This window comes from Triticum aestivum, chromosome 2B, assembly GCF_018294505.1.
Source record: "Triticum aestivum cultivar Chinese Spring chromosome 2B, IWGSC CS RefSeq v2.1, whole genome shotgun sequence".
NCBI lineage: Eukaryota > Viridiplantae > Streptophyta > Magnoliopsida > Poales > Poaceae > Triticum > Triticum aestivum.
In genome coordinates this window covers 629699264-629711471 of record NC_057798.1, presented here as the reverse complement: position 1 = coordinate 629711471, position 12208 = coordinate 629699264, and the positions used below count along the sequence as shown (strand labels likewise).

Below are 12208 nucleotides of genomic sequence, written 5' to 3'. Positions count from 1 at the left end.
CCCCTTGCCTCCTCCACCCACCTCCCCCCTCGCTGCTGTTCTGCAGCCATCTGCACCCTCCCCTCCCCTCCCCTCCACTCATACAAGACAAGAGAAGAAGAAAGGGAGGGAGCTCCCCCGCCAGCGGCCATGTCGCGCCTCTTCCCCACCCTAGATCAGGTCCAGCACGATCCCAACCACATCCATCCATCGAAGGCGCTGGAGGCGCACTGCGTGGGCCACTGTATCACGCGCTGCGCGATCTGCGCGGTTCTTGGGCGGTGACCCGGCGGTGTCCGGCACGTTGCTCACCCGCCGGCCTCCAGCACCGACCGCGCGACCTTTGAGGCCGCTTCCACCGCCTCCGTGCGATGCGCCTCGCCTCGTCACTTGCGGCGACAGCCATCCCCTCAGAGCTTTGCGCCATGGCCGGTAGAGGCTCCATAGGAGGCCCTTGTCTCGCTGCTGTTCGAAAAGATTGAGCTCTCGCATCAGTGCATCAACTTCATTCTTCTAGTACTGATACTTTTCTCTGAATTCATAATTAGTCGCAGAGAAGCTGTAACCTGCATAACGCAAGAAAGGGTTGTTGTGTATTGCGTCCTCGCCATGTCTAGACATCAAGGTTGGGCAGACCTACCAGATGTCCTGCTTCATTCGATTGTTGCTCTGCTGGGCTCCTTCTTTGACCTTCTTGCCTTCGTGGTCTGTAGGTTCTTGTCATCGTCCTGCATGAGCTACCAACAACTCATCCATCCGACCAACCCGACGTGGTTTGCTTCTTCCAGGATGAGCACCTGATTGGCATCGACATCTGTGCCCGCAAGGTCATGGGGTGCGAGGTCTATGAGCTAATTGAGCCGCCGCCCGAAGACATCGCTTCCCGCTTCGTTCATGCTTGGTCGCTGCCACCGGCTCTCTGCTCAGGTAACTCACTGTATACACTTCTACTGCATGACTCTCTGATTATGTGCCGCTAGCTTGTTAGTGATTGTAAATGGTGAGGTTCTGTAGCATTGTGAAAGGGCTAGCATTTCAGTTGTTGCTGCAAATGTTGATATTCTCATAGGCTAGTAGCTTGTGTTTATTGATGCTCCAGGTAGTGGTTATGTTTGAGAAGTGTAAGGAGCTAAAAATGAGATTTTATAGTAAATTAGCCCTCTTTGAATATGTTCATGTTCATATCTGTGCGAGATTTATATATAACTTACTATTTAGTGTTTAATAACCAAACAAGATGTAATCCACATTATGTGTTCCACTAAAAATTGACTTTAGTTATGTAATCCACATTATGTATTCCTATTTACTATATGCATACCTTTTATGCTTAAATTGATTTTTATATGTGCTTGCTATGGGTTTCCATTCAAAGCTATAAGGTCATTAACTGCTATCTTATTCAGTTTTTTTCTTCCCTGTATCTATCAAGCTTAGTCATGTTTACACACAACTTCAGTAAATGGCATTGTATATGTTTTTCTTAGTAAATGCAATAAACACAAGCTATTAGGATTACTTAACTGAATTTGTTATATGCTGCAGTTTTAACTAAATTAGAGCACCTAAACTGTTAACTGAACATGTGCGCAGAATATGTTAACTGAATTTCTGCAGTAAACATGTTATCTGAAATTCTGTAATGATGTTAACTGATGTGAGTTTGTGCACTTGATGTTTTATACTTGGAAGACAAATGAACTTGTTTTGGTTATACCTCTCCCTGTTAATTATGGGTGATTTCCTTCTTCCAAATTATATACGTTCTATTTTGAGCTATCTCTCTGCCTGGTAATAAAAGTATGTGCATTGGTTGATATTTAGTATTCATATATCTAGTTCACGATGATGGTCACTTGCGGCAGAGGCAGACAATGTTTCAACCTTCGCTATCGGGTTGCTGCTACTTACCACACGACCCTCTGGCACCTCTCGTGTTTTTCAGTAATCTGAAAAGCATCTCCTGCTTGATGTTTTGGTGTCTGGATATTCATCGCCGATAACTACGGCACACTGCTTGTATATACCCTGTTTTACTGCCTAGTACAGAATGTGCCTAGCCCTAGTTGCCTACCTCAATCAAAGAAACTAAGAATGTTCATAGTAATTTGAAAAGTATTTCTTGCTTGATATTTTTGTGTCTAGATATTTGTCGCCGATAACTAAGCATGCAATGCTTGTATATACCCAGTTTTTACTGCCTAGTAGTGAACACACCTAGCCCCAGTCACCTACTTCAATCAAAGAAACTAAGAATGTTCATAGTAATTTGAAAAGTATCTCATGCTTGATGCTTATACACTTGCATACACATCCCTCCTCCTCTTCTCTTCTTCTTCCTCCTTTCATCTACCACAATCTGATGTGTGTGTGCATTTATTTTTGCAGGTTCGTGAAGAGGCCAATTTGGTGTTGTGAAAGAAGGGGACTGGCCATGGAGAAGATCCCGCGGCGAGCCCCTCAGGGTAGGTTATCCCACAAATCTCCTGAATTGGGATGTGAAGATGCAGAACTTCTGTTTGTTTGGGAGCTGCTTTATTATATCAAATGCACCAAATACTTATGATTTCTTTTATGATCTTGTGGCTGGGCTAGAGAAAAAATAGAGTTGCATATGATTTCTAGGTACTAGTAGTCTAAAATACTGGCCTATCTAGTGTACTGTAGGAACCTGTTGTAATCCCCCCTAGATGGATGATTAGTTCAGATGTTATGCAACCAATAACCCTTCATATATAGTGCATGTTGTTGTTTACTGAAACCAAATAAATTATCTACATGAAACAGAGCTTAAAATTTGCGCCGAAGATCACCATACTAGTATGAGGTGCCTTTTGCATTTCTCTGTTTGTGCTGCTATTACTATGGCATGCATTGTCTGAAATTTTGTGTTGCTGCTTCAGATCACTAAGGATTGTTGGTACCTTTTTATTTTGTTCCTGACCATTTTGTTTTATAACATGCAGATGGTGGCCTCTATTTATGATTCGTCATGAGCTCTACGATGAAGAAGTTGGAAGAAGCAATGCATGCTGGATCTAGGCATGCATGCATGCTCCAGTATCCCTGCTTCTGAACCTAGGTAGGGAGGTGCAGGACAATTTTGCCATACTGGTGATTTTGCTGAGAGCTTGGTGTATATTTGCTTGCCATTATGTTTACTTGAAATTTATTTCTGGATTGGAAAATATATTGGCATTGAATCTGGGTTGAATGTATATCTATGATGTAAATATTATTTGACTTGAAGAGGCACAGCCCAAATCAAGAAGTGGGTGAAATGTCTATTGGACCAAGTCTATTTGGGCTTTGAAAAGGCCATGGCCCAAAATATATTAGTGGGAACAAAGGCTGAAAATTAAAAAAAAGGATTGTAAAATGATCGAGGCCCAAAAAGGAAATGGCATGTGAAAGGCCATGACCCAGAAAATAAAAAGGCTGAATTACTGTTGCCAGGCCCATGTAGCTAGTGAAAATTAACAAAAAAAAATATAAAAAATACGGAATTAATGGGCTTAGCCCATATAAACACCCAATTGGACCGGGCCGATTCTAATATTTGACCTTTTCAATTAGTCATAATATTGCCACGGCAGCTTGCCCCGTCGGATCCGACGTGCCCTGGGCAGACATCTAGTGACCAAAACAAAACAGTAGGCATATTTTGGTCATAAACATCTACGACCTTCTCACAGAGAAGGTCGTTAATATCAGTTTACGACCGCCATCTTTTGATCTTTTGTTTTTGGTCACAAAAAGGTCACAAATGAAAACAAAGACCTTTCAGTGACCAATAGTCAAGGTCACAAGTTGACATATTTCTTGTAGTGCACAAGGGAGGAGGCCGAATTGGACTGGGGAAGGGGCACCACCCCCCTTCCCTTCTCCTACTCCCTGTCCTTCCCCCTTTCCTCCTTCGGTAAAAGGAAAGGGGGGTGAATAGGACTAGGAGTCCAAGTGGGACTCCTCCCCACTTGGGGCACACCTAGGCCGGCCTCCTCTCCCTTCCTCCTTTATATACGGGGGGGCTATGAGACACACCAATTGCTCTTAGCCATGTGCGGCGCCCCCCTCCATAGCTTACGCCTCTGGTCATATAGGCGAAGCCCTGCACGAATCTCATCACCATCACCGTCACCACGTTGTTGTGGTGACGGAACCCATCTACTCCTTCGACCCTCTGCTGGATCAGGAGCTCAAGGGACGTCATCACGCTGAATGTGTGCAGAACTCAAAGGTGTCGTATGTTTGGTACTTGATTGGTCGGAATGAGAAGACGTTCGACTACATCAACCGCACTGAGCAGACACTTCCGTTTTCGGTCTACGAGGGTACGTGGACACACTCTCCCCCTCTCTTTGCTATGCATCTCCTAGATAGATCCTGCGTGAGTGTAGGAATTTTTTTGAAATTGCATGGTATGTTTCCCAACACCAGGGGCCATAGGGTTCACTAGTGGCTTCTCTCAAGATAACAAATAATACGATGGGTGAACAAATTACTGTCGAGCAATTGATAGAAAAACGCAAAGTTATGAAGATAGCTAAGGCAATGATTATGAACTATAGGCATCATGTCCGTGTCAAGTAGATCGACTCTTGCCTGCATCTACTACTATTACTCCACACATCGACCGACTCCTGCCTGCATCTAGAGTATTAAGTTCATGAAGAACAGAGTAACACATTAAGTAAGATGACATGATCTAGGAATAAACTCAAGCAATATGATGTAAATCCCATCTTTTTATCCTCAATGGCAACAATACAATATGTGCCTTGCTGCCCCTAGTGTCACTGGGAAAGGATGCCGCAAGATTGAACCCAAAGCTAAGCACTTCTCCCTTTCCAAGAAAAACCAATCTAGTTGGCCAAACTAAACTGATAGTTCGAAGAGAATTACAAAGATGTCAAATGATGCATATAAGAATTCAAAGAAGATTCAAATAATATTTATAGATAAGCTGATCATAAATCCACAATTCATTGGATCTCGACAAACACACTACAAAAGAAGATTACATCGGATAGATCTCCAAGAACATTGAGGAGAACATGGTATTGAGAATCAAAGAGAGAGAAGAAGCCATCTAGCTACTAGCTATGGACCCGTAGGTCTGAAGTAAACTACTCATGCTTCATCGGAAGGGCAATAGAGTTGATGTATAAGCCCTCCGTGATCGAATCCTCCTCCGGCAGGATGCCAGAAAAGGCCCCTAGATGGGATCTCACGAGTATAGAAGGTTGCGGCGGCGGAAAAATGTTTTTGTGGATGCTTTTGGTGGTTTAGGGATATTTGAGAATATATAGGATGAAGAATTAGGTCCAGGGAGTCACGAGGGGCGCACAAGGCAGGGAGGCGCGCCCTCCTCCCTTGTCGCCGCCTCGTGGCTCTTCCGACTTGATCTCCAAGTCTCCTAGGTGTCTTCTGGTCCAACAAAAATCATTGCGAATGTTTCATTCCGTTTGGACTCCGTTTGGTATTCCTTTTCTACGAAGCTCAAAAACAAGGAGAAAACTGAAACTGGCACTGGGCTCTATGTTAATAGGTTAGTCCCAAAAATAATATAAAATAGCATACTAATGCATATAAAACATCCAAAACAGATAATACAATAGCATGAAACAATTAAAAATTATAGATATGTTGGAGACGTATCACTCGTCACTAGAGAAACCCAATCTTTCGAGAAGATCAATTGAAGAATGACTCCTTGAAGATACTCCCACTCAAGACGGTCATGTGTCTTCACTTGTTCCATCATTTGATTCTTAGTGAGAGAGATCACATGCGTCTTCAGAGTTGATTGAAGTTTTTTTGGAAGAGGGGGGCATGGGGAACTTGCCGCGAAAATAGCATCGCTGAAAGAAGTTTTGCAACATCTTACATATGTATTCCCTCCATCCCATAAGTAATCGCGCCAAGATAAAGTGACTACCTTGCAACCACTATCTTCAAACATATGAGACCATGGAGTAACATCACTATCCATGTAAATATTTAATGAATCGGAAAAGCTATTTTTCAGTCGGCCGGATTTTTGCAACAGATCTGAATGACCCGGTTCTCGTTCGTTTTAGATCGTACGATGCTTATTGATCGTGCGGTTTTAACTCGAGCGGACATGATTATTCATTGATTTCCTTCCGTTTTCCCCATGATCCCGCAATTAATGACGATTGGATTCTACAATCTCGGACCGCTTTAATGATTATTCCGTATCATAGTTAATTGGTTGCCTTAATTATCTCAGTCTATTTAACTCATATAATTTCCCAAGCAAAAAATAGTGCAGAAGATGATAGTCGAACTCTCAACCTCAGAAAACTAATATAAGACCACATAACTAACCACACTAACCAACTAGCAAGGCAACTACTTGTTTGTATTGTGTCGCCTTTTAGCAAATACTTATAGTTTGATTTCAATCTTTTTTGTATGTTATACTTTGAGACATCCTGAGAACTTATGTACCCCGGTCTTGATAATTTTGGCGGCGCAGGGGGGATGAAGTATCCCTGGTAACTGTTGTGTGAATAGCATGGTAACTCACACATCACAGATCTGATAACTTATGTGCCTCGGTCCTGATAACTCTGGCGAGGGAGGGGGAGGGTGATGAAATATACACATGGAAACTGTAACGTTAGTGGCACGGTAACTCACACATCGCAGACCTGATAACTTATGTACCCCATTGCTATTAATTTTTGCGGTGGTGGGGGCGGGGGTTGATGAAATATACCCCTGATATTTTTGCGTGCATGGCATGGTAACTCGCGCACTGCAAAGCCGGTAATGTACACATTGTAAACTTGATAACTCACGTACAAACACCGTTGTAACTTTGAATCGGGGGAGGGGGGAGGAAGTTGTTTGAAACATATCCTCGATAACTTATTTGTAAAAAATGTGGTAATATACGGACCGCATACGTGGTAACTCACGCACAAATGCTGTTGTAACTTTTGTCCCGAAAAAACAAGTTGAAAATATACTATGGTAACTCACGTATAAAGAACATGATAATATACATACATCAGAGCTGATAACTTACGCATCCCAAAACTGATAACTATTTGAATAAAAAATTGTCAAGACATATCAACATGTGATCCAGTTTTGTAGGTCTCGTCGTGACAGACTTTTTACGTGCAAATGATTTTTTGATCAGACCGACAGTTTGCGCTATAAAACATTTTGAAGTTTCGAAATAGGAAAGCATCTAAGATGACATCATTTTTTCCTCCTAATGCGTGCATGCATGTACATGCGAAGAGAAGGTTGGAGGAACTATTTTGATGCCCGGTAATTCTCGTGTAAACAACATAATAATAACCTGTGCACAACTGACATGATAACTTGCGTAGCAGAGGCGTGGTAACTTTTTACTCTGATTTTTTTGTCGGAACATATCAATGGGGCCTAGTTTCGAAGGTCTCGCTGCGACGAACCTTTTATATGAAAACAGTTTTTCAATCCGAGCAACGATTTAAGGTACAAAACATTTCGAATTTTGAATTTTGTTGAAATCTTTACTGACATCAGCAATTTTGTCTCACATGCATGCATGCTTAATTGATCAATTGAGGCTAATCAGCAGAGGAGCTAAAGAATTATGCGGCTGCATGAGCTTAGGCTTAGTTGAATCAAATAAAAATGTGTTCGGATCTGTTGCTTAAATTCACTATGTTAGGAAGTTAGCTCAGACCTTAACGAATATCATAACACGCTGGTTAGTGGCCCTAAACATTGGCATTTCTAGCAGCCCAAACTTCCCGAGGGATGAATATTCACTGATCACTGCACTCAGTCGCTGGATCAAGCTCACAGCATCAACCGGCACACAACGCGGAAACCCGAGAGCAATTGCAGGGCCAATAGAAGGCAGCATCATGGACCGAGTAGACGTGACGCTGCGACCCTAAACGAGCATGACAAAGGAGGCCAGGGCGGACGGGCGAGAGGTCCAACCGAAACGAAACGCGACGAGGTGCCTGCGTGAATACACATGTCAGTGTCAGTACAAAGGGGCAGTGGTACAAATACACGAGCCGGATCGAGGCAAATTTGACAAATTTGACCTATAGACGGAATCAAATCATAGAATAAACTATCCGTGAAACTATTTCACGCGGCTGACCTTTTTGTGTGACGCCCGCCACGAAGGCACCACACTACACTGTGCAACGCCTCACAGATAGGCGCTACACAGCCAGCGCCGCACACGTGGGATCAGAAAATTACTAAGTCGTGTGCAGCGCCTGAGAGCTAGGCGCCACATTATACAGTGTAGCGCCTAGCTCGTAGGTGTTGCAGTAGTGTAGCGCCTAGCTCCCAGGCGTTGCACTAGTGCAGCGCCTGAGAGCTAGGCGCCACAGATCAGCCGCGTGAAATAGTTCTACGGACAGTTCATTTTGTGATTTAATTGTCAAATTTGCCCCGGATCGAGCACCGGACGTACAGCATCTCAGGCTCGCAGGGAATGCGCACGAGAAAGGCCAAACTGCCGTACCCGTACCCGTGCGTCGCGCCCCCAACACCCAGCACGGCGCTATTATTTCCCCCAAAGCTCAGACATACCCCCCGTTCCGCAGCCAATAGGGCCTCCGCCACGCCACGCCCACTGACACTGCCAGGCCGGACCACGCGACGTACTGGGCCCGCCCCGCTGCATGCATGTACACCCCGCTCTGCTGCGCAGGCTTTCCCCCCTCGCTGCTCAGCCACGGCGCCCTCCGGCGTGAACCTAATGACGAGTGGGACCAGATTCACCAAGTCCCACCGGCCAGTGGGAGGGCGCGTGGTAAAACTGGTACGTGGCGCAGGAAAATCCGTGGTGGCGTCCAGTTCCGGATATGGCATCTTTGTGCAAGTGGGAGGGCCGCCACCCTCGCTTCCCGCGCCAGGCTGCCACGCCGCTCGCCGACGGGTGGGCCTAAGACGTGACCGGGGATAACGTGGTCCCACTCCGCAGTGAATAAAGGCCGGGCAGGTAGTGAGGCTAGGAAGGAGCAGTGCGTGTTGTCGCGCCGCGCGCGGCTTTCGATGCGGGTGGTGGCAGTCATGGGTACGCGCAGCGCGGGCCGGGTCCCGCCGCGGATTGAACCCCTCAATGACGCCCATCCATGTGGCGACGGGCCCTGCGCTGTCACGAGCCGGGGTCGTACAGTGGCGTACGAGCACACTCCTGCTGCCAGCGGCCAGATGCCTCTGCGGGCAGATCCCACCTGTCAGTACGGCGCTGCCCTGCCTTCCACACCAGTCACCAGTGCGCTGCTCCTCCCCGGGGAGCTCGCCTCGCTCGCGAGCGGCCTTTCCCAGCTTTTATATCGGCCAAGCGCCAGTGGGATAACCTACCTCTGCCTGTACTTACAGCAGGAGCCGCTGCCGTCGCCGCCATTTCCACTTGCTCGTTTACTTGCCGGCCACAACGGTTTTAGTCTAGCCACCGTGGGTTTCCTTGCTGGCCGGAGGAACGGCGCGTGTGTTCCGTTGCAGCAAGGACATGGAAGGAGACGGCAACGCTAGGTCGAGAGCGACACTGGCTTGGGATCTCGGGGTGCAGTGGGCGCCCGCCGCCTCGGCTGCTTACCCGCAGCATTTCCTGCCGCCGCCGGGGGTGGCTAGCCAGCAGCAGCACATGCAGCAGGAGCTCACTAGCCTCAAGCTGGGGAAGCGCCCGTCCAACCTGGCCGGGGGCCAGGTGGCTCAGATGGACGGGAGCGGAGTCGGCGGCGGGCGTGCCGTGGTGGAGGGCAAGAGGAAGGAGAAGGCGGCGGGGGCGACGGCAACGGCGGCCATGCCGAGGTGCCAGGTGGAAGGGTGCCACATGGTGCTGGCGGGGGCCAAGGAGTACCACCGGCGGCACAAGGTGTGCGAGGCGCACTCCAAGGCGCCCAGGGTCATCGTGCACGGCGCCGAGCAGCGCTTCTGCCAGCAATGCAGCCGGTACGTGAATTCTGACCCACACCCCTAACTTGTGCTAGGCATAGCTAGATCCATACTTCACGTACACGTACGTACGTGCGTGCGGAGTCTGCGTATACATGCGTGCAGCTTCCACGCGATGGCGGAGTTCGACGACGCCAAGCGGAGCTGCCGGCGGCGGCTTGCCGGCCACAACGAGCGGCGCCGGAAGAGCAACGCCAGCGACGCCATGGCCAGGGGCTCTGCGCACGCACACGGTAATCCATGTCATTACTCCCACACTTCCATTTACTTAGCGCGAGCTGTTCTAGACTTCTAGCGCAGTCTCAGCGTGACAGAGTACGACAGGTAAGAGTGATTACACAGAGAAGAACCATCGTTAAGGTTGGCTGATAGACGCAGGAATAGCTACTCTTAGTACTAAGCCCCTCCCAATACTCCATCTTGTACAGGTGCTAAGCCTTTCACGTAGGCAAAAAATCTGATGTGGCAAGTTATTTAAGAGGAGAGAGATGAGTGTGGTGACCCCAGGAAGAAACAGTGCTAAGCGCGTGAACCTAGGCAAAACATTTAAAGAAAGGAAGCCCACCAATACATGAAAAGCTTTAGTTGCTAAATCATTAAATGAAGCAAGCTTAGCAACCATAAGCTAAGCACCTATGCATTGGGAAGTATAGTTGCTAAGCTATTTAATGTGCTTAGCACCTCATCTAAGCACCAGCAGCCTAAGCAAAACCGGCAGGGGATAAGAGAGAGTAGAGTGGTTTGATGCCGGGAAACAAGGGGAGATCTGCTGCAGGTGCGTGTAGGGACATGAAAAAAGTTCTCGGGATGCGTGAGACGGGTGAAGCAAAGCAAACACTCGCGATTTAATGCGTGCATTTACGTGCCCTGCCTCTGCCTGCTTGGGTAGGCCGTGCTAGCTAGCTTGGCACTGGCATGCAAGGCCGACCGTGCATATGACCACGTACAGGAGCACCTCAGCGGCTGTTGGCCACACGACAGTGGTTGCGGGCGATGCCGCAAGCACTGTTGGCATTCAGTAACGTACTGGCGCTAGTTATAGAAGAAATGGCGTCGATATACGGTTAGTGATAGATACTACTACAGTGTACTATGTACACCATTTGTGCGCTATACTACCAGAATGGTAACTTATTAAGGCTACTGTGCATTGGAGATACAGCCAAGAGGCAGTACAAAAAGACCACCAGATTCAGAAGGTACTCGGTCAAACCCATACAGTTACATACACATACCTAGCGTAGTAGCGGTCGTACTACTGTAAAGAGGAAAATGCGCCACGGTTTCGAAGATACTCTGCTGTGTGGGATCAGTAGATTTTTTTTAGGGTTTAGTATCAACGTATAATTGCTGATGAGGACCTGCAGACAGTAATAATAAAGAGTTTGTCTAATTCACATCTAAATATTTTTTTAAGAATGTCACATCTAAATTCTGATAAATATATAATTCATCAACAAGAAATTAAAAAAATAGGATAAAAAATTAGACCACAAACAGATTAGACATCAGTTTAGATGTGACATAACTATGTCACATCTAGATGTGTCCTAGACAGACCCAATAATAAATATCAGTTTTGCTAAGTCTCGGTCGACTTATACTTCGTTATGTCTAATTCAATAGTATCTTTCTTTGATTTTGCATGGAGATGCGTGCAAAAAATTATTTTTAGTTTTTCTTTTTTCTTCTTACATACTATATCAGTTGACTTAGACTTGGTTAAGTCTCAGTCGACTGAGACCTAGCCACACCTTAGGCCAACTCCACCGGGCGACCCCAAATGGACGTCTGTTTCGTCCGGATTTTGTCCGTTTGGGGAAGCAATGGGTGCCAAAACGGACATCCATGTCCGGGTGTAGGTGAAGGCGCCCAACGCGCCGACCGACCCCAAACGGTCCGCCTCGATCACGCGCCCACGCCCGCACCTCACCTGCCCGCGAGCTCGCGCTCTCTCCTCGCCGGTGCACCCGCGCGGTCGCCGTGGCATCTCGTCGCCGCGCCGGGCAGAGGAGGGAGGAGGAAAGCACTCACGAGAGCAGCGAGCGGACGAGCGCGGCGTCCCCGTTGCCGGTGGTGAGGAAGAGCATCGAGACGTCAGCGCGGATCTCCTCGCGCGACGCGCGCAGCTCGGCGGCGGTGCCCTCGCGCCACACCATCCGGGCGTAGTTCACGTCCGCGCGCCCGGACGCAAGCAGCTCGCCCGCCTCCCTCGAGTCGCCGTGCGCCACCGCCTCCACGAGCCGCTGGGAGGCTGCCGCTGTCGACGCTCCTC

General features: G+C 47.6%; 1 protein-coding gene across 1 annotated transcript in view; it reads left to right on the top strand.

Annotated features, from left to right (window-relative positions):
• The first annotated feature begins 9257 nt into the window (after nt 1-9257).
• LOC123046396 (squamosa promoter-binding-like protein 7) overlaps nt 9258-12208 on the top strand; it is an 8384-nt gene continuing 5433 nt past the window's right edge. The window contains exons 1-2 of the mRNA XM_044469756.1: nt 9258-9930; nt 10039-10166. Of these exons, the coding sequence (XP_044325691.1) occupies nt 9488-9930; nt 10039-10166 (571 nt within the window). The 5' untranslated portion in view covers nt 9258-9487. The remainder of the gene's footprint in view (nt 9931-10038; nt 10167-12208) is intronic.